Genomic DNA, 22,001 nt, shown 5'->3' with positions numbered 1-22,001 from the left:
TTTATTATTATTAGAAATAGATATTAGGAGCTGGGTGCAGTAGCTCACACCTGTAATCCCAGCACTGTGGGAGGGCAAGGCAGGTGGATCACTTGAGGTCAGGAGTTCAAGACCAGCCTGGCCAACATTGTGAAACCCTGTCTCTACTAAAAATATAAAAATTAGCTGGCAGTAGTAGTGCGAGCCTGTAATCCCAGCTACTTGGGAGGCTGAGGCAGGAGAATCACTTGAGCCTGGGAGGTGGAGGTTGCAGTTAGCGGAGATCGGGAGATGGCACCATTGCACTCCAGACTGGGTGACAAAGGGAGACCCTGTCTCAAAAAAAAAAAAAAGAAAAAGAAAAGAAATAGATACTAGGTTCTTTAAAAAACAACAACAACAACTACTAAATGGTTTTAAGTCAAATATTGTGTTTCTTATGGGAAGGTTGCTCCTTTAGTGTAAGAACTGTCTGATGAATTCCCCACTGCAGTATTTTTTGACATGTTGTTTCTGCCTTGGATAACTTTGATATGTACGATATTCTCCCATGATGAATAATAATGCATTTTTAAGTAAGATAGGCTGTGGTTGAGTGCAATGTCTATTGTGCTAACTCTGCCTCTACATCACCCCATCACCTTTTGCATAGGGTTAAATGCATTTAAATGTATATTGAATTGTTTGAAATAGATAACTGTAAAATGTGAGTCATTCCTGTTAGTAAAATTATTTATGTATATTACAAGAGAAAAATATATTTTGCTACATTATGCTAAGTTAAAACTTTCTACTCTTTGGAACAAGCACTCTTGATGTTCTCTTACTCAGCAAATTTACAATGATTTTAATTTCAAAGCCCATGTTTAATCCTAGACTCTTTGAGGTTTCAAAAGAAAGAGAACATTGAAGGCTGTTCCCCCTACTTTATTGGGCAATAGATTCCCTTTGAATAATATTACTGAATGCTATTAAAATAGACATCTCTGTTGTCAAGGTGACTATGATATTAAAATAGTCTACTTTTTAGGGATGTGAGTCAAGGGGAAAGGTGTGCAGCAGCTCGCAATATGATTATATCTTTCTATAGTATATAGCCAATCAAGGAAGGGATTTTAGTAGAAATATCATACATATACAAGTACAGAAATAGCTTCTCATAGTTAAAAGCAACTTAAGTGTTGTATAATTGAACTTCTTATCCTGCCATAACATCTGAAGTGATCTATCAGCTTATACTGGATCACATTCCCTCTCAAGGAAGTCCATTTTATCTTTAGAAAAAAATCTGTTAGAAAGCATTTCAGTGTCATTGTCTGTCTATCCAGTGGCCCTAGTTCTGTACTTTTAATCACTCTTCCCCAAGACAGCCCTTCAAATGTTTGATGACAGTCACCATGAGTCTCCAAACCTTTACTTCACCAGATTCAGCCTCTTTAGCTTCTTTTACTCATTCTTCATTTTTATTAGCGAAATACTTTCACCCTTCTGGTCACTCTCTTGAATGTGCTTTAATTAAAGAGTTTGAATTATTCCTCAAAAATGGAGTTAGGGGAGAGAAGATCTAGAGCACATAAAAATGGGTTGACTTGGACAACATATTTTTTGGGAGGGCAAAGGAAGGGTGACAGTTAAGTAGGAATCAAAGGAGAAGGGAAGAAAAATGAATTGTATCTAAGGATAAAGCTACTAAAGCTCTGTTTTTACAGAGAGGCACACAGGCAAGAAGGGGTCAAAAAACCTCCAGGCTATTTTTAGCATACATAGCTTAAGGATAAGTTGCCGAAAGCTATGAAACCTTCCATTTCTAGAAAAATAAATGAAGAATCAAGAAAATTACTTGAAATTTTTTTTCCGGTAATATTTGATTTCCTAAACATGAAAAAAATGTGGTCAGTGTTAGAGTATTCTTCAATACTTAAGTCTTTTAGTATGTTTTTCAAATATGCATTTATACAAACAGCAATATATTCCTAAGAAATAAAAGTATTAACAAGCCAAAAAAAAAGTCCTTCCAAGACATGTACTCCAAAAGTCCCTCTTAAAGTGAATGTATGCCTTCCTTTTAAGGGAGCTGCAGCAAACGAGTCATCAATTCACAAAGACACCAATGGATGCAATTTCCTGCTCTTGAGGTACTCATGATTATGTGGAATGATCTATCCCACCAATCTTGGGGGAAAAAAAAAAGGACTTTCGTTCACATATGACATGACCTGAACTTCACCAGCCCTGCCAGGTTGAGGAGAACAGCACACAGCATATATGAAATGATAGGTTTGGGTCTTTGATCATGGAGTCTCTAAAAAGTCAAATGTCTGTCATGCTAGCAATGGTGTAATTATCAGGTGGGTTGCTATATTACTTAGAATACTAAGGCTTAGATAAGGAACTGGGAGCTTTCACTATTAATTTTATTTTTCTGCCATTAACTCATAAATTCCTTAACTTATAAGCCTTCACAGTCTTCCCTTTTAAAACCTCCCTAGAGAGACATGTTCAAACATTTGTTGAATACTGATCTTGTACACCACAAGCTGTCATTGCTTCTGACAGGTAAACCTTCCAGGACATTCCTTTGCCAAAGTTATCTAAGCAATTTTTCCTTCACTGTTACCTTTTGTTCAGTATCATTGACATAATAAAATGATTTCAGAGTCCTCCAATGGGTGGTAAGGATTCTTTGAAACATTGCTTCCTTGTATCAAATGTGTCTTCCTTAATGCCAAGGGGATACTACAATAAATAATTCAGCTACATTTGAGCTAGGCTGTGTTCTGGGTCAGCCTTTTATCTGCATAAAAGAATCATAATTCCATGAAAGCCTGCTGAAAATCTACCAAGAAATTTGACCACAGAAAAATCTTGCTGGAGAATATCCAAAGTTGCCAATTCCTGCAACCAGAAAAGGTACTAGGTTCATCAGAATCTCATCGGACATGCAATATAGATATATTTCACTTACTATACGGAACACTAGAATATGCAGTGAGAGAAAGACAGAGAATGAAAGGGCAAGGCCCATGGGCCATATTGGTTTATGACTGCCCTGCTCCTTACTCTTCACTCCTGCCTATTGAATAGAAGCTTCTATTCAATCCTCTTTGCCAGACCCTGGCCTGGCAAGCTTGAGCATTAGATCCTGGCTTCAAAAATAATCAAAGTAAAGCTGACAAATTAGACATTGCGTTATTTCTTGTTCTTGTTATTGCCCATACTTGATTGAATTCCACGTCTGAGTCTCTGAATCTTTTACCCAGATACACTTGCTATTGCCTGTCCAACACGCACTGAACATTGACCTTCGGTTTTCCTCCAAAGCTCTGATCTGTCCCATTCTCTCCATTTTTCACATTTTCCGTTTCTCTGACACAAACAATACTCCAGGTAGATACCTAGCAGTATTGTGCTCTGACCTCAAGCCTAAACACTCTTGTACCCATCAGGCTGTCTCAGATTCCTTCTTCACTCTCTGTGCCTTCTGTCTATACTCTCATTTTTAATGACCTCACAGTGCAGACATGTTTATTGTCTTAATGGTTAAGGGCATGGACTTAGAAGTAAGGCTGGCTGTGTTCAAAACCCGACTCTGTTCTTACTAGCTATGCTATCTGGGGCAAATCACTTTGAGCCTCAAATTGCTCTTCTATAAAATGGGAATAATAATAATACTTCTCACAGAGAGCAGCTGTGAGGATTCAATGAACTCATATGTGTAAATACGTATCACAGTGTCTGGCACGTACTTAGCACCCAAAAAATGTTAACAAGCTATTACAAGATTTCCTTGCTCTAACTATGTGATACTCTGGGTAATGAAGGATGCAGCAATTCCGTGTTCCATTAAAAATTCCCTGAATTCTAATTCATCTTTCATCAAAATCGTCAGCTTTAGCTCCAGCAATTTTGTTCCGTCAATTCTGAATTTGACTGTATAATAGATTTACTTTGGTTTGAATGTACTGTCCTAAAGGATAATTTTGTTTATTTATTCATGCATTTAATGATGACTAAGAACCTACTATGTACCTGGCATTTGTGCTAGCCAAAGTTACACGCATGAAAATTAAAATTAAATGAACAGGAAATAAGGACCAATATAATTTGGAATGCCATCCAGTACTTTTTAAATTACAGTGATATTAAACATTCCTAATATACGACTGTGCTTCCTAGTGAGTGTTTCACTTTGAAACTGTCACATTGGGGATGTTCATTAGCAATCCTGCTCTGAAGGGTTCTGTTTACTTATATGGATTACAATAATATGACAATTCATTAATCAAAAATTAGTTTGGGAACTGGCAAAGTATCTATCTGAGAGACTCAGCACTAGTTAATAATAATAAACATCTAGGTTTTCTTTATTTCCCATCTAACCCATTTTACTTCTTGTGTGCACTCTCTTTATCCCTTCAAAGAATGTAATCAATAGAAATTAGACCTGCTCAATAAACTCCCTAGACCTAAAAATATCCTTAGTAATGTAATTAAGTGCACATCATTTAGGATGCATTGTTTTAAAGCCAGAGGAATGTAAACCCAGTGGACTCCTTTAACCCTTCTTGTAATGAATCATCCTTGTAATATGTGCCCCATCCTTGTTAGTATTTGCCTAGTGAATTTATTTACTGAGAGATACAGTAAGGTCATAGAACGGTGCAAACTTCTTTTGGGACTGGCCATTTGACTTCTTTGACCATTGATTTCAGAATATGTTAAAGCCAAACCTCGTTCAGAAATCAAAATCTCCTACCTCCCTGTATGGCAGCATTTCCCTAGAAAGACAATGACCCATTACAAGCTGAGCTGATGTCGATGAAATGGATACTTTTACTGAGTCTTAGCTTATGCAGTGCCAAAATATTAAGGAATTTTAGTAATGTTGCTGCAGCATCTCCAAATAAAAGCCAACGAGTTTAACAAATTCTCTCCTTGGATAAGATTTGACATTTTGTAGTCAAAATTTTCTTTTGTCCTATAACTGTTTTTTTTGTTGTCGTTGGTGGGGGGGCCACTCTGCTCCTCATTTACGTAAGACATCTAAATAGCAGACTCCAATGTCGTATTTTTTTCTTGGTAACTAATGCCAAAACAAATAACCAAACATATTTGGAGGCTATTATGAATGCCAGTACCACAAATTGTCTAATACTAATGAGGTTTGTACCTCTGCACTTCTTTTTTTATTATTTATGTTTATTTTTACAGGCAAGGTCTCACTCTGTTGCCCAGGCTAGAGTGCAGTGGTGTAATCATGACTCACGGCAACCTTGAATTCCTGGGTTCAAGCAATCCTCTGGCTTCAGCCTCCCTTGTAGCTAGGACTGCAGGTGCACGCCACTACACCTGGCTATTAAAAAAAAAAAAAAAAAAAAACTGTAGAGACAGGGTCTCCCTATGTTTCCCAGGCTGGTCTTGAACTCCTGTGCTTCAGCGATCCTCCTGTCTCAGTCTCCCAAAGTGGTGGGATTACAGGCGTCAGCCACTGTGCCCAACTCCCTGTGTGCTTCTTGATATGGATATTCCAACAAGGCTATTGATTGCCACCAAAGTTGCAGACATGACTGTTAACCACTTTAGCTGACTATTTCCTTAGACTTAGAATATATTATTTAAATGAGATTAATCCCAAGGGGTTTTTTTGCCTCAACTGTGAAATGTTTTGAAGGTTTTTTTTTTTTGAGATGGAGTCTCGCTCTGTCGCACAGGCTGGAGTGCAGTGGCGTGATCTCGGCTCACTGCAAGCTCCGCCTCCCAGGTGCAAGCAATTCTGTTGAAGGCCTTTTGATCCTAGTTTTTGCTAATCAGTTATAATATGGAGGTATGTTATGTAACATTGTTTGGCCTCTTAGCCATTTTGGTCACACAGTTTTCTTCTCTGTGAATGAGAATAACCAAGTAGCATCTTTGTTAGAAAAGAAAAGGACCACTGTCTGCTGATGATTAACTGTTTTCTCAATTAATAAATGACAAGAGGGTGATCCTGGACAAAACCAATGTGGAGGACCAAGAATAATAAACTCTTTAGTCTTTAATCATTCCTGTTGATCATTCATGTGGGCCAAAGCTCTTAAACATTTAATTATACATGGTTATAGTCACTGCAAGTCCTTTTTTGCTTTATTGAGTTTTACACTTGTTTCCTTAACTAAATGTTCAATTCTTGATGCAGATCTTTAACTTGTATTTCTCTCTTATATGCTTCAAAGTACCAAACCCACTTAGTAAATGTGATGAATGGGCTGATTAAATGTATTCTGAGTGATCTAAACTTTGTCTATAGCAAGATTTCTCAATCTTGTCACTACTGACATTTTGGGCTTGGTAATTCTTTGTTGTTGTGGGGGCTGTCCTGTGCATTGTAGATCATTTAGCAGTATTCCTAGCTTCTGCCCACTACATGTCAATACAACCTTCCTCAGTTATGAAAACCAAGAATGTCTCCAGACATTGCCAGATGTCCCCAGGGGTCAAAATTGCTCCTGGTGACAACCACTGCTCTACAGTATAGATAGCAAAAACTCAATCTCTTCCTGGAAATGATGTCAACACTTAAGCTGCTCAATGTAGGGAAATTCAAAATAGAAGGACAAGTATTTTAATCTTGAAAACCTTCCATGATTATACCAAATGTGGCTGGAAGGTCAACAGAATGGCTGTTCTTACACCATAGGAATTGACAAAATTTAGGTTCCTTGTATTTCCATGCTTAGAGAGTCAGCTAAAAGCCCCTAGACGAATGCTTCACAAACTTTACAGTATGCACAAATCACCTGGGAACTTTGTTAAAAAGCAATTCATTCGCCTGGGGTAGGACTCAAGATTAGAATTTCAATCAAGTTCCTTATTGATGCTGCCACTATTGGTCTGTGGACTGCAGCTGGCATACCAAAGCCCTTGCCTAGACAATAGATCTTTCTAATTAGCTTGGTAGCCTCTAATAGGTAAAGAGAAACTAGTTCTGTTGAGCTCACTGTTTCCATGAGAAAGGAATGAAAGCTGAGTGGAGCCAGTCAGTGGGACTATTTTTAATTAATTGCCTCATTCTTTTTACATGGTCAACACCTTTGAACCTATTTGAACAGTGGTTCATTGGCCTCACACTCTACTCTTAATGAGGTTACTTGCTTCACCTGTTCAATGAATTGTGCTATATAACATATTTGCTACTCAGAGAGATGTCTAAGAGGGCATTTTCTTCAAGTATTCAAATAATTAACCTCTTAAATGAAGAGGGCCCTCACTGTTGGACCCATTTCCTATGTACCTCATTTTTTAAAAAGGAAATACACTTAGGAATGTCTCAACAACATATATATGGATATACATATATGCTTTAGCCTATTCAAATAGGTTGAATCTAGTCTATGCAAATAACATAAGGAGGAACAGGATGTATGGTGAACAGTAAATACTGCTGATTTTCTGTTTTGAACACTTACTTGTATTCAGCTAACTGTCAATTAAGTGTGGTAAGAAAGGATGGAGATTGTATGGAATTGAACTGCCACATATTATTGGTCAAAGGTATGCCTCAGAAACGAAAGAAAGAGAGAGAGAGAGAAAGAAAGAAAGAGGAAAGGAGAAAGAAAGAAAGAGAGAGAAAGAAAGAGGGAGGAAGGAAGGAAGGGAGGAAGGGAAGGAGGGAAGGAAGGAAGGAGGGAGGGAGGGAGGGAAGGAAGGAGGGAGGGAGGGAGGGAGGGAGGGAGGAAGGAAGGAAGGAAGGAAGGAAGGAAGGAAGGAAGGAAGGAAGGAAGGAAGGAAGGAAGGAAGGAAGGAAGGAAGGAAGGAAGGACCACAGCAACACAGACTCGTTAAAACCATCTCTACGAGTTCAAACGTGTAATTCATTTTAAAAGGCATCTGTCTAGCATCTAACAGAGGCTATAAAACACAAGTATTTTTACAGATGAAGCAACTAAACTAGTGTGCGAATAGTCAAAAGTACACAATGTATTTGAATACTACCAATTTCTATGTGACCACGGAGCTTCCAGTGGCAGCAGTCTACTCAAGTGAGGGTAGAAGGAATCCACTGGAACTCGTGTCTATGTATTGGAAAATGATAAACAGGCAGTTTAGAAATAATAATTAAGTTTAAAACATTTGCAGGAAGCCCACAGAAATTATCTAGCACACAGCAAAATTCCACTTGTGTGATCAGAGATTCCTAACAAGATAGTATATTCCTAACCACCAGCTACCATCAACCACTCACTCCTCCTTCTCAGAACCACCTTCGTATTTTCATTATTTCTGGGTCTAAGCAACCTGTTGATTGACAATGCTTCATATCCCACTCCAAATCTCACTTCACTGCAGGCTGCTTAAAAGAGATAATTCATATAATGCTGTTGTATGAAAAAGTGACAAATCATTCTAATTCAACAAAGATGTATTGAGTGCCAGCAATGGGCAAAGCACTGGGTTAGGCATCCTTACTAGTTGACTCACTGCTACCAGAAGGATGTCTACCACCATGCTGGAGCATTTAAACAGCATTTTTGGGAAGAGGGAGATAGCTGTGCCTTTTTATGGCTGCGAATTCCTGCATTTTATAGAGAAATGGCACAACTGGGTCATAAAATGCAAGGTGTAACTTTTAATAAGCAGTTCCTGTATGTTGGACTTTGACAACCAGGTCAGTAAAGTAAGAAATTAGACATGACGCATAAAAAAATGCTAACTAGTATCTCAGGTCATATAGTAGGAAAAAAATGTGTTGATTTCCAATAAATTACCATGGTAACTTTTTTAGATTTTAGTGTTGAGAATTACATTTGCCATCTGTGGGAAATATAATATCTTTTTGTATCTAATTTTAGGGCACGTGTTCTATTTTTAGCATGTGTTCTATGAAAAATAATAAATTGCGAGGTCAATCTGGGTAAATTAAAAGTGCATATTTAAATTCTATAAAAATAGAATTTATTTTTAATTCGAAAAGAAAGTCCAGTAGTACATTTAGGAAAGCACACAAAGGTCATTTTTAAAACCACCCCCAAATTGTTACCATTAAGTGAAATTTGATATGAATGAGAATTGACTAAAAAGTGAGAAATTCTCAACTGTGATGAAAAAATGGACAGTTACTTGAGAGTATTTTGCTTTTGACTCTTTAGCTTTGTGTGACCTAGAACCAATCTCTTTGTGTCATTGTTCTTCAGTTTTATCATTTGTAAACTACTTGCCCCTAGCCCCACTGTGGGAATCTTGAAAGAGCATATATGATACTGGGTGACTAATAATATATATTAGACCATTTGTCATATTTTACAGATTCTCAGAGTTTTTAGACATTGTGCCTCCTTTTGCCAGTTTTGAAAGTGAGATATGGTGGTTGCTCTTCCTAGGTATTTTCTTATGCCTTAAGTGTTTGAAAAGTTGACTCAGATCTTTAGATGTCAAGTTTCTGTAACTGCAAAGTAGAAATTACAATTCCTTATGACATGCAACTGCAGTTCAAAGTACCGACTTACAGTGGTTGCCAAATTCATGCAAACTAAAGTGGAAGAGGCCATTTTCAAAGCCTGAAAGTATTAAATATAAATTACCTGACTTACATCAGTTTACAATTATAATTCTACTCTGTAAGTAATGTAAAATGAATTAGACTTAAAAATTTATTTATACCACCCCACAATTTCAAGGTAATGACTCACAACTGCTTGGGTACATTTCTAATTCTCCCCAAACAAATATGTCCATAACATTTAAATGCCTTAATGTTGAAAGCAACTTAAAGAAATATATTAAAGATACAGCAATAAAATTCTATGTAGTTAGACTTCTTCAGTAGACTGCTGCCACTGGCAATTCAGTAGTCACATAAAAGTTGGCAGTATTAAAATACATTGTCTTCGGTGGCTGTACACGTACTAGTTTAGTTTCTTCATCTGAAAAACAATGCAATTAGTCAAAATGAAATTTGAAAGTTTTACCTCCTCTAAAATCAGATGATTGACTCTACGTTTTATGTGAATATTCATAAACTGTTGCCAAAACTAATTATTATTTATGAAGAGAAAAGCTCCACAGTGGTGTTTACAAAATTCCTGTTAGACTTGCCTTGCTGAACCAGGCATCTTTCAATGATAGCTGCATAAACAGATAGGCAAATAAATAAATAATTAGGCTAAAGTGGTTACCAAGAGAACTCTTAGCAGAACATAGCTTGCAAACCACATTGGACAAATTCCATTCCAAACTGTCCAGAATAAAAGGCAAAATATAAGCTATTTTGTAGTATTAGTATTTAAAGCCATAGATCAATTGCCTACGTTAAGGTTACGTGAAAACCTAATACATTAGAAAGAGATGCACTAAATAATTTAGTGAAGTATTAACAGTGGTTATCTCAAGGTGGTATGATTCCATGTGATCTTTAATTTCTTATCATTCTTATGCATTTTTCAAATTGTTTACTAGAAGCATGTTTTATAGAGTCAGAAGAAAAGTGAGAAAAAATAAATCTATTTTGGTATAGCTACTGAATATTTTTGAAAATGCTTGTAGAAAACCTATCATTACTCTCTGCTATAAAATCAAGTTATTTACACATTGTTCAAGTATATTGAAATCTATTTGCTTGAGTATGTACTCTTGCTCACACTTTGTCTGTTTTACAAAACAACATTTTAGGGGGCACCTTACTTCTACATTATTTTTTCAAGCCACTGATAATTTTCATGTATGCTGAAAATCAATACATATGGTGAGATGATAAGATAATGCCCTATTCTTTGTTTGTGAAGCAGAGCTATGTTATTGCTATTTTGGTAAAAGATAAGTCATTAGTGACGACAAGCCCTTTATATATACCAGCACAGAGGCCACTAAAGTATGTGAGCTGCAGACTTCTCAAGTCTCTCATGGTTTAAGGAACCATTTACTGCTCCCTTTGGATGAGGCAAGTAATGGTCAGGTCTCCTATTGGTAACTCCCAAAACATGCTCATTTTTTCATAGATTGTTAATGAGTGGGGGGGATTTTTTTAAAAGGTTAATAGAGTCTTGAAAGCATCTCTTTACAACATGAGAAAGAAAGGCAAATTTACCACTATTTTCTTCAGCATGTTTATGAATTCAGAAGTGTTCATAAACATGCAACATAGAGAAGAAATATATTTTTCGGTTTTTCCCACTGGGGGAAATGAACCAGCATATGGTTTTTGCTTTAATACTTTGTAACTCTGGAATCACCAAGATTTTGAATGAGACTTGTCTCAAGAGATAAACTATTACCAACAAATTTTGCCACACACATTTTCTTCTAATGCTTTCAATAAGTCAGAAATACATTAAATCCCTAAATAAAGAATATTATAATAATAACATAAAATTCTGAAGTTTGTTAATGTATCCCATTTGTATATTACAATACAATCAGTTTATAAGTGTGTACAATACTTTTAAATGTATTTTCATCAATTAAATATCTATAAATCATCATACTATATTTGTTTAGAAGACTTCGATATTTCTGTAGAAACCATGGCTTCTTCTGTTGGTTGTCTAGGCAGTCCAGATGTTCTGGGTTCGTTGTCCAATCCAAAGCATTCCCAATGGAAGACCAAATTGTTCTAACAATCACAATATACCCTCTTGAGGAAAATTGCTTTCAGGATAAACATTGCATCCCTTAACAAGGAGTAAAATGGCAATGCCACCTTCACTCTGACAATTTTCTCTCCAGAGATGTTTTGTAACATTCCATCTGTGCCTGTCTATTTGTATGACATGTTAAGAAGGAAATTCCTAGTAGAGGGAAAGCAATACTTTTCTAAGGTATTTTCTTTTAGGCATCAGTGAAGTTTGACACCTTGATATACAATAGCCCTGTCTTCCAAGCTGGTCACCTGAGGCCCTTTTTGTTCTTTATTATAACACTATCTTCCTTCTTTGTCTGTCTTCTCCCCATCATACTTAATCTTCTGAGATCTGAGATAAAGGAAGCCCCATCTGAATACTTTGTACCTGTATGTGTGTGCAAGCACACATAACGGTCTGTGTATATCTCACATTATAGTCTTGAGATAGAAATATTTCAAACACCACCTTTATAATCTAAAGGGGAAAGGTTTTCTGCAATAAAGCTCTGTCTGTGTTAGTAACTTCACAGTATACATTTTGAAAATGGAGGGCAATTTTTCCCAAGGGAGAATCATTGTCCTATTGTACTGACCTATCTTTGCGAAACCTGGTTTAATGGGTTCCATGAATCCGTAAACAAATGTTTATTGAAAAGGTACATGCTATTTGCTTTGAAAATAAAAAAAAAAAGATAAACAACATATTCTAGCGGAGAAATCAAAGCATGAGTTTGCCTACCTTCACCTATCACATCATACATTCATTTTCCCAGTGCTCCAGACCAAACTACTTGCCAAAATCCTTTGCAGCTACCTCTGCATTGTGTCACTCTGTGTCTGACCCCTGTCTCTAAAATACTCCTACAGAAACACACACACATACAAATACCCCAAGTGCATTTTTCATCTGGCTTGTAATTGTGATACTTATAATGTAGCATTTCTTACACTTATATAAAAGAGGTCTAGCACAGTGACACTTAAGTTCTCAATAAATAGCTCTTATTATTTATTATTTGCTTACATGCCTGACTCTGAAACTAGACATGAGCACCTTTAATGCAAAAACATATTTCATCCATCATTTTATCACTAGAACTCAAAAGCACTATACCTCGTACAGAGAAGGCACTTATAAAGCAAATAGAAAATGTATGTATTAGTGAGTGAGAAAAGTTGAATAGCAATATCAAAGATGTGAAGCAGTACATGATTGATTTCCAAATGCCAAGTGAATACAAACTTTCTTAGTTCTGTAAGTCTTTACAAGACTGTATTGCCATTAGATTTGTGAATGAAAAAAAGAACAGAAAACTGAACACCACATGTTCTCACTCATAAGTGGGAACAGAACAATGAGAACACATGGACACAGGGAGGGGAACATCACTCACCGGGGCCTGTTGGGGGGTGGAGGGCTAGGGGAGGGATAGCATTAGGAGAAATACCTGATGTAGATGGCCAGTTGATGGATGCAGCAAACCACCATGACACGTGTATACCTATGCAACAAACCTGCACGTTCTGCACATGTACCCCAGAACTGAAAGTATAATAAAAAAAAGAAAATGGAAAAATAATTTTTAAATCTACACTATGAAGTTGATCATTTTTCTATATACTAAAAGTTTATTCCCAACTTAATGGACTGAATATTAATGCTATAATTATACCTTATCAGTTGCTTGAACCTTATGATACATTGACTAGAAAAATGGCTCACAGATATGTTCTTGGAATTTTAGAATAGAAACACATAAAACCTAGCTTTTTATTCAAAATTGGATTTGTTCTTAATCATCTAATCAGTCATTCATTTTCACTGAATATCTTTAATGTGTCAGATAGTTCGCAAGGTATTTGGGATAAGTAGTGAAAGATATAGACAAAATAGACCACAAAAAAAAAAAAAAAAGAGAAAACAGCAAGAAACTTGTTCTGATGCAGTTTAAATCCCAGTGGAAGACAAATAATACACAAGAATACATTTATCAATAAGCAAATGAAATATTATGTTATATAGTGATGAATAATATAAAAAATAAAGACAAGTGGATGCAAAATTCAGGCACAGGTTTGTGACTTGGAATGCGTGGTCAGTGTATCCAATTGAGAAGGTGCTGTATGAGCAAAGACTTGAAGAAGCAAAGAGAGGCACGTAGAAATCTAGGGGAGATACTCTCCAGTCAGAGGGAAGCCAGAGCAAAGGTCCTAAGATGAAGTCATTGCTTACAATGTAAAACAATAAACAAAACTAACTCTGATATAATTCAATATGGTAAGTGAAAAAAAAGGACAGGAAATACATGTTCTAAAGAGGAAAAAAATCACTTTTAGTTGGAAAAGTTATATTGGAAGTGCAGATCCCAACCTTTCCTTGCAGGATTGGTTGGGTTTTGGTAAATGAAGAACTTCAGATTAGGAACAAAAAACTGACATCAAATTTAATTTACATTGGAAGGAGGATTACAGCTAAAGGTTAGTTAGCTGCTTCAATTAAAGGAATGAAGAAACTGAAATGCCCACATAAGGGGTTTAGACTTTGTTCCATGGGCAATGTAAATCAGCTAACAGATCCTGCAGAAAATTCCAGGGTGAAGACATGTTCTGGGAAGATGAAATTGAAGGCTTTGTGCAGATCAGTGTACAATAGCTGTAAATAACAGGATTTTAATACCAGGGTAATCAACCTGAAATACACTCTAATTACAATAACACTTGCAATTATTATCTTACAATTCGACCTTTTATTTTTTAACTTTTTATTTTGGATAAATAAAACTGCAGATATTGTAGAAAATTACAAGAACAGTATAATACATTTTAATATATCTTCTCCACCTAGATTCACCAATTAATAACATTTGCCACATTTACCTTATCTCTCTTCCTACATATAGGTAGGTAAAAAGAGCTGCACTACATACACACACACACAACGTATCATTGCTAAACCACATGAGAGCACATTGCAGACACTGAAACTAAATTATTCAATGTGAATCTCCTAAAAACAAGAATTTTTTATGTAACGAGAATACACTTATCAAATTCAGGAAAATTCAAAATTATAAAATGTCATTGCCTATAATATAGTCTATATTCAAATTTCAAAAATTGTCCCAGTACATACCCTTTACACCATATTTACCATCCAGGATTATGTACTGCATTTAACTGCCAATTCTCTTTAGTCTCCTTTAATCTGGTATGGTTCCTCAGCTTTTCTTTGTCTTTCATAACATTGACATTTTGAAGAGTAGAAGCTACATGGTTTTATTTTTTATAGTTGTCCCTCAGTTTGAGTTGGCCTGACATTTCCTTATTTTTTTTCAGATGTTTATGTGTTTCTGGCTGTAACACTACTTAAATGATATTGTGCCCTCTTATTGCAGTACACTGGGAATTGGGGGCGGGGGATGATGTTAATTTGTCCCATTATTGTTGATGTTAAATTTGGTCACTTCCTTAAAATGATGTCCATTTTTCCCCAGTGAGGAGGTACTATGAGACAGTGTGAATATCCTGCCTCACCAGTCTTTCAAGCAATAATTTTAATGTCTGTTGCTAATTTTTGCCTGAATCAATTGTTATTATGGTGGGTGAAAAATGGTCATTTCTAACTAGATCATTCCTTTCCTATTTACTGGTTGACATTCTGCTCTTAGGGAGAGCTTTCCCTTCTTGTTGGTTTATTTGTAACTAATATGAGCACATGGATTCATGCTTTATTCAGTTACTGCCATTATTCATTTTAACTCATCTTTTAAAACATACCACCGATGAATATTTCTTAATTCACAGAGAGAAAAACCAACTTAACACCCTTCTTGCCTAGTTGAAAGAGAAAAAAAGCACATTCCAAGGGTAGGCTCTAGCATGCTGTGAAGAGAATGTTACACTTTTTCTTCTAGCCTTTCATTTTATTTTTCACTTTGAATACTTTATTAACACATAACAATGAAGCTCCAAGGACCTGTGGGACCTTAGTCTTACTGGGCTCTAATGATGGGTCCTAGCCAACAACCATATTTGCATTTTGATTGGCAGTAACTAGAAGTTAATTTGGTGCTTCGTCTAAAAACCTCTTTCCAAATGGCAAAAAATGCTACTTTGGAGGTAATCTTTTGCCCAAATGTTTGGTCATACAGATTAAGCTGCTCCATTCAGGGACCATTTTTATTTGTATTATTATAATTTGGGGGGTTTATACCCTGACTTCCTAAAAAGGACTTTTGCAAGATCAAAACTGTTATTCTTACATACTAGTTTATACTTTCCCAAAACATTTTCTTCCTTTATGTGAATAGCAGCTTGATCTGTTAATGTGTTGCCCCCGCCCCCCACAAAAAATATAACTGCTTTTAAATTGCACTGATGTATTGTAGAATTGAGTTGAGTATCTTTGTAGGCTGAGCATAATTATCCTCCTGCCAGGAACAAATAAGTTATACTGCTCCAGAGAAATAAATATGCATAAGAATTTATGTGGATGGATAGATTCTTATAAACTTTAGCTTTTTATAACACAATGAGAGAAAAAGGAATGTACTTGGTGAGGCAAATGAATAAACTGGAATCATTATAGTGTCTGTCATGCATTTTCCCCACAAACTTGCATTTTACTGCATATAAATGAGGGAAAAACACTTCAAAAGACTTTTTATAATGAATGAACCAACTTTAGGATAAACTACACAAAAGTAAGCCATCTAAAATCTTCAATTATACTTCTGGCAAAATTATATATATATAGGCACACACAGACAGAGAGAGAGAGAGAGAGAGATCAAATAGAGATACTGACTAAAAACTGCAAGTCAAGAGTTCAAAAATACATATGAACTTTTACTTACTTTGTTAAAATCTTTACCTTTTCCAAGATTTCCAGCAGAAAATGTTTGCAAACAATAACACCAGGTACAGGCCAAGAAAAGAACATAGTTTCCCATAGTATACTAGGTAATTGCAGCAAGATCAGTGGAAACCAAATGCATTTATTATTTGCAATGTAATTCAATATAGTAAGAGATGGCACACACTTTATTTTAATTAGCTGTTTCTTTTAAGGGGTTGCTTGCTCCCACTGTCTTGATAAGAAAAAATTGTAGTCATTGCTCAAAATGCTTGTAGCAAATCTAGTTTTAAATTGAAACAATTTATTCCAAAGCAGTCTACTACTGCAGCAATAATCAATGTGTTTTCCCTTAGCCTGTACTGGAGCTTTCCAAGGACTATTGTTAATTGCCTGTAACTAAATGATTGCTGGGGCCCTTAAATGCAACTCTTTGGCACTTGTTCATTTGTTGTTTTTAACCAAATGCCAGTTTTCCTTAGGTTTTGCCTAGCAATTTTGCTTTTACAATTTTCAATATTCAGTCTCAGTCCCTTAAAGGGGGCAGAGTCTATCATTTTAACAAAATAACACAAAGGCTAAACAGATTTTAAAAGGTCTGCACTTTCTCCTTCGGTCCTCAGATGTTGAATTGTGCTGAAATGGAATCTTTTTATTTTTTAAATGCTGCCACTCCAGGCAACTTGAACTAGAGCTGAAAGGCAGATCCCATTTCAAAGGGAAAATGACATTTGCTGGGCCAACACCATTTACATTGTAAAGATAAAATACAGCAGTGGGCCCAAATGATTTCTCTTAACTGTGACAGAATTTAATCCTTAGTAATTTTGTATAACCCAAAGGATGAGCAATAATATGGTAGCACATGTATTAATGAATCTGTCTGGCTTGGAGCAAAAGAATACAAAGGCTAAATCTAATGCACCATTTTCTTTGAGAGAGTTTACATATGCTATATAAACCAGTGTGACTTACTTAAATGGAAAAAAATTTAACTTGCATACATGTATAATGTGTAGGCATGTGTATAACACTCCTGCATAGAAATAATGTAGTAACTGAGGAGCAGGCACTGTACACCATGGGGAAATACACATTTCCATCTTGTTCCTGACCTCTTTATAAGGACATTATGAGAACACTATGCTTCTGCAATGTAATACTACAGAAGTCCCTGGGGGAAAGTCTGCGACGCTCTCAGGATCTCAGGATAAATTAGCTCCTTGTAAATTCTGTTTCTTTAGACTCGTTTTTGGTATTTCTATTATTAGTAAACGACTATCTATGGCCCAGAAGAATTATTCTTGCTTATTGCTCATTCTCTAAGCATATATAACTTTTCATATGTTTGTACTCTAAAGGAGTTTTTCATGTGACACAAGACTGTTTCTGTAATTGCTGAGCTACATCAACCCTGCTCTCTTTTTCTTATTATATTTTAAACAACACTATTGATTGGCTATGTATTCTAAGAAATGTATATCATTTTTCAAATGGCTCGTGACATCTAGCAATGGGAGTAACTCCTATTTGGGTAATTGCTTTGCTAAAAATAAGAAGGACTTATTTTCATACAATTTTTCTCTAATTTGCATGTATTCAATTGCTCAAAATTTAAAAAGTATATAGAGACCAGTATTATAAATACCATCTGGAGAAAATGAGAGTTCTGTTGATTGGATTGATCAGATTATGTTTCAGGCAAAGGTTTTTTGTTATTTCCAAAGCTCCTTGAGTATATATGGGCACTTAAGACATGCCACATGCCCAGCCCCTGTGCAGTGCCTCCAGATGCAAAGAATGTGCTTGGGGACACCATAAAAGAATCATTCTCTGCCTGGGCGCTTATCTAGAGCAGAGCAGCTTTCCCGACTCCCAGCTTTCTTCCCACACTTCTCCCCACATAGGCCTTTGGTTAGAACTTAAGTTTTTCTTAAAAGAAATCAAAATGTTAAAGAATTGAAATATGATTAACATAATATAAAACATGGAGCTCTAAGTGTTTGGCTAAATGAGTTCCGACAAATATAAACACTTCTGTATCCACACCAAAACCTATTTCCTTTACCCTAGACAGTTTCCTCTTGCTCCATTCCAGTAAGTTTCCCTTCACTCATCACCAATGAATCCATTTCCTGATTTATGTCACTATGGATTATGTTGGTCTGTTCTTCAGCATAATTTAAATAGAATCATACAGTAGGTATTATTATGTGTCTGACTTCCTTTTTCTAACATAATTTTGTAAGAGTTATGCATGTTTTATGTATCAGTAGTTTATTACTTTTATCACTGAGTATATCCTATCATATGAACATACAATCATTTGTTCATCATTTCCCGTTAATGGACATTTAAGTTGTCTCCATTTGTGGCTGCTGTGAATAAATAAGACTATTCTGAGCATTCTCATCCAACTCTTCTTGCAGATATCTGCTTATATTTCTCTTGGACAAATACCTAGGAGTGGAATTGCTATTGATATGGTAGATTTATATTTAATTTTCTTAGAAATTACCCCAAAGTTTACAATGTGGTAATATCATTGGGTACTGTTACTAGCAATGTTTGGGAGTGGAAGCTAAGTGTTCTTGATTATTTTTCCGTTTCTTTTTTTGTACAAGAAATTTTTGAGTGGTAAATTCCTAGTGTTTAATATACTAAATTAGAAAATCTTAAAAGAAGCCATAGTCGAACTGCTTATTTCTCACATTATATCCAGTGTATTTTAAATCACGTCTTCCTGATTTATAAATCACCCTGTGGGCATAAGTTAGAATTTTACACAGGCTTCTCTGTATGGTGGAGTTTGTTATCTTGAGTGAACAAGACCCAATGTATCCCCACAGGATTAGCCACTCACCCTTTCTGTTCATATAGTAGGGGGAAAACATTATACTGAAGAACTTTTTGTATTTTGTTCCTGATATTTTTGTAGTGCTGTCTTGTGTGGTTCCTCACAATGTTAATCAGATAAGCTGCTGGAGGTATTTTGTAGTGTTTCACACTTCATATTAATTTACTTAGATTATAAAAGATTTGATCTCACTTTATTTTTTATTTCTTAAATGCATACGGTTCAATCATTTTAAATAATATTTTCTTCAATTTCCCATTTAATTTTAATAATTACAGAAAAATACACTTGATTAAACAGTAGTTAATGTGTTATTTATTAAACTGTAGAATGAGAAGTCAAGGGCTAGGTAATAGGAAATATGAATGAGGATTTTGTTTTGTTTTGTTTTTTGTTTTTTGAGACAGAGTCTCTCTCTGTTGCCCAGGCTGGAGTGCAGTGGTGCGATCTCAGCTCACTGCAACCTCCACCTCCTGAGTTCAAGTGATTCTCCTGTCTCAGCCTCCCAAGTAGCTGGGATTACAGGCACCCGCCATCATGCCCAGCTAATTTTTGTATTTTTAGTAGAGACAGAGTTTCGCCATGTTGGCCAGGCTGGTCTCAAACTCCTGACTTCAGGTGATCTGCCTGCCTTGGCCTCCCAAAGTGCTGGGATTACATGTGTGCCCAGCCGGAGGATTTTTTTTTCTGTAATTATTACAGGAAAAGTGACATCACATGCAAACACACACATACACAATGTTCTTGTGAGAAAATGATGGCCATGCTTTTCAGATTGTTTGTCACTCAAACTACACCAGTCCCATCATGATTTCACCCCATTTGTGAGAACTCAGGACTGATCTTTTTTTTTTTTTTTTTTTTTTCTCTTTTTTGAGACGGAGTCTCGCTCTGTTGCCCAGGCTGGAGTGCAGTGGCCAGATCTCGGCTCACTGCAAGCTCCGCCTCCCGGGTTCCTGCCATTCTCCTGCCTCAGCCTCCTGAGTAGCTGGGACTACAGGCGCTCGCCACCTCACCCGGCTAGTTTTTTGTATTTTTTAGTAGAGACAGGGTTTCACCTTGTTAGCCAGGATGGTCTCGATCTCCTGACCTCGTGATCCGCCCGTCTCGGCCTCCCAAAGTGCTGGGATTACAGGCTTGAGCCACCACGCCCGGCCAGGACTGATCTTATAACCTGAGGGTACTTGTTACCGGCAAAACCATGGATTATTTTAAAATTCTCAGTCTAAGCTTACTTACATCGACTGTGTTATGAAATTAGATAACTTACTGGTGGATTCTGAATTACAGAATCAAGAACAACATTATTTTACAGCTTTGATTTCAGAAATATTCGTATTTAATTGTAATTAAGGAAACTAGTACTTTTCAAGGTAGTTGTCAACTGCAGGGAACAATGGCTACCCATCAGTGACAACATTTGGGCTATGATGATCAGGACAACACTTAGTTAAAGTGAGTTTCAAAAATCTGTGCATGATGGCTTACTATTTAAATACCGGTATCCTTATTTTTGTTACAATGTCCATAGTTCTAAAGAAGGAAAAAATAACAAAATATTTTATCTCCAAGTTTCCCTGATAAGTTTTGATCTAAGGTAGATATTCAATAGAAAAAGGAGGATTTGTATACAGTGAGTGTCAAGAAAATTCCTTTTTTGGATAGAACATGCCTGGTAAAAGGGGAAGCCAAAATTTTAACAAGTAAATGGTTGAATGAAAATAAAACACCACCAACATATTCATATACTGTCCCATCCACTAGGAGGCCTACTTCTTACACCCAAAAAGCATTCAGCCTCCAAGATTATGGTAGACCACCTTCGTATCACTCTATTCAGGAAGATACAACACAGGAGCCATTGCTCCTGGCAGGAGTCAGCAGGCAGCATTCATTAGATAGTCTTCCCAACATTCTATGCAATAATCCACAGTGCTCTCCTGGAACTGTGTTGTTTGACCTGTCACCTTTCTTTGGCCCCCAACCCACAGGTGACAACTCAAGTGAAAGGGATCAAGATTCTCATTGGGAAAGGCCAAAAGTCATGCTAGCTTAAAAGCTTCATATCCACAGGAATCAGTATTTATTTTATCAACCCCATAAGCATAGCTTCCAGAATCTCCACAAGGGATACATTTATATAAGAGAAGTATGGCACTCTGGTGAACCCATTATTATAGTTTGCAATCGGATGTTTACAGTTCTCTTAGTCCAAATGCAAGCTACCAACCAAGGTTCATTTTTACCACAAGCAATGTTGCTTAGCAACATAGTTATCACATACCACCTTATCTAGTTACCAAGGAAACAGAGCTAGAAAGTTATCGAAAGGTCAAATTCTCATGCGAAAAGGAAAGGGGTTGTGTTAACCCATTACCCACATCTCATCTCATGCAGGAAAATGTGAAATCAAATTGAATTTAATTTGTGATTTTGGATGTGAATACTATATAATTCCCCATTGTGATTTTTTTTCTTTCTAGAGCTAATGTACACAGTGGAACTTGCTGGAGGGCTTGGTGCTATTCTCTTGCTGCTTGTATGTTTGGTGACCATCTACAAGTGTTACAAGATAGAAATCATGCTCTTCTACAGGAATCATTTTGGAGCTGAAGAGCTGGATGGAGGTAGGATGTTACCTCTTTTATTGTTCTTTCTGAATATTCTAGTTTCTTTCTTGTCTTTGTTTTATTAAGGGGAAAAAAGTCACCTGCATA

At 36.3% G+C, this 22,001-nt stretch overlaps 1 protein-coding gene across 1 annotated transcript in view; it reads left to right on the top strand.

Moving 5' to 3' along the window:
• The window catches only part of IL1RAPL1 (interleukin 1 receptor accessory protein like 1), a 1,395,449-nt gene that overhangs the window by 1,355,874 nt on the left and 17,574 nt on the right, over positions 1-22,001 (top strand). The window contains exon 9 of the mRNA XM_003917532.5: positions 21,768-21,911. Within this exon, the coding sequence (XP_003917581.2) occupies positions 21,768-21,911 (144 nt within the window). The remainder of the gene's footprint in view (positions 1-21,767; positions 21,912-22,001) is intronic.

Source organism: Papio anubis, chromosome X, assembly GCF_008728515.1.
Source record: "Papio anubis isolate 15944 chromosome X, Panubis1.0, whole genome shotgun sequence".
NCBI classification, from domain to species: Eukaryota; Metazoa; Chordata; class Mammalia; order Primates; family Cercopithecidae; genus Papio; species Papio anubis.
This window is presented reverse-complemented; position numbering and strand designations above follow the sequence as displayed.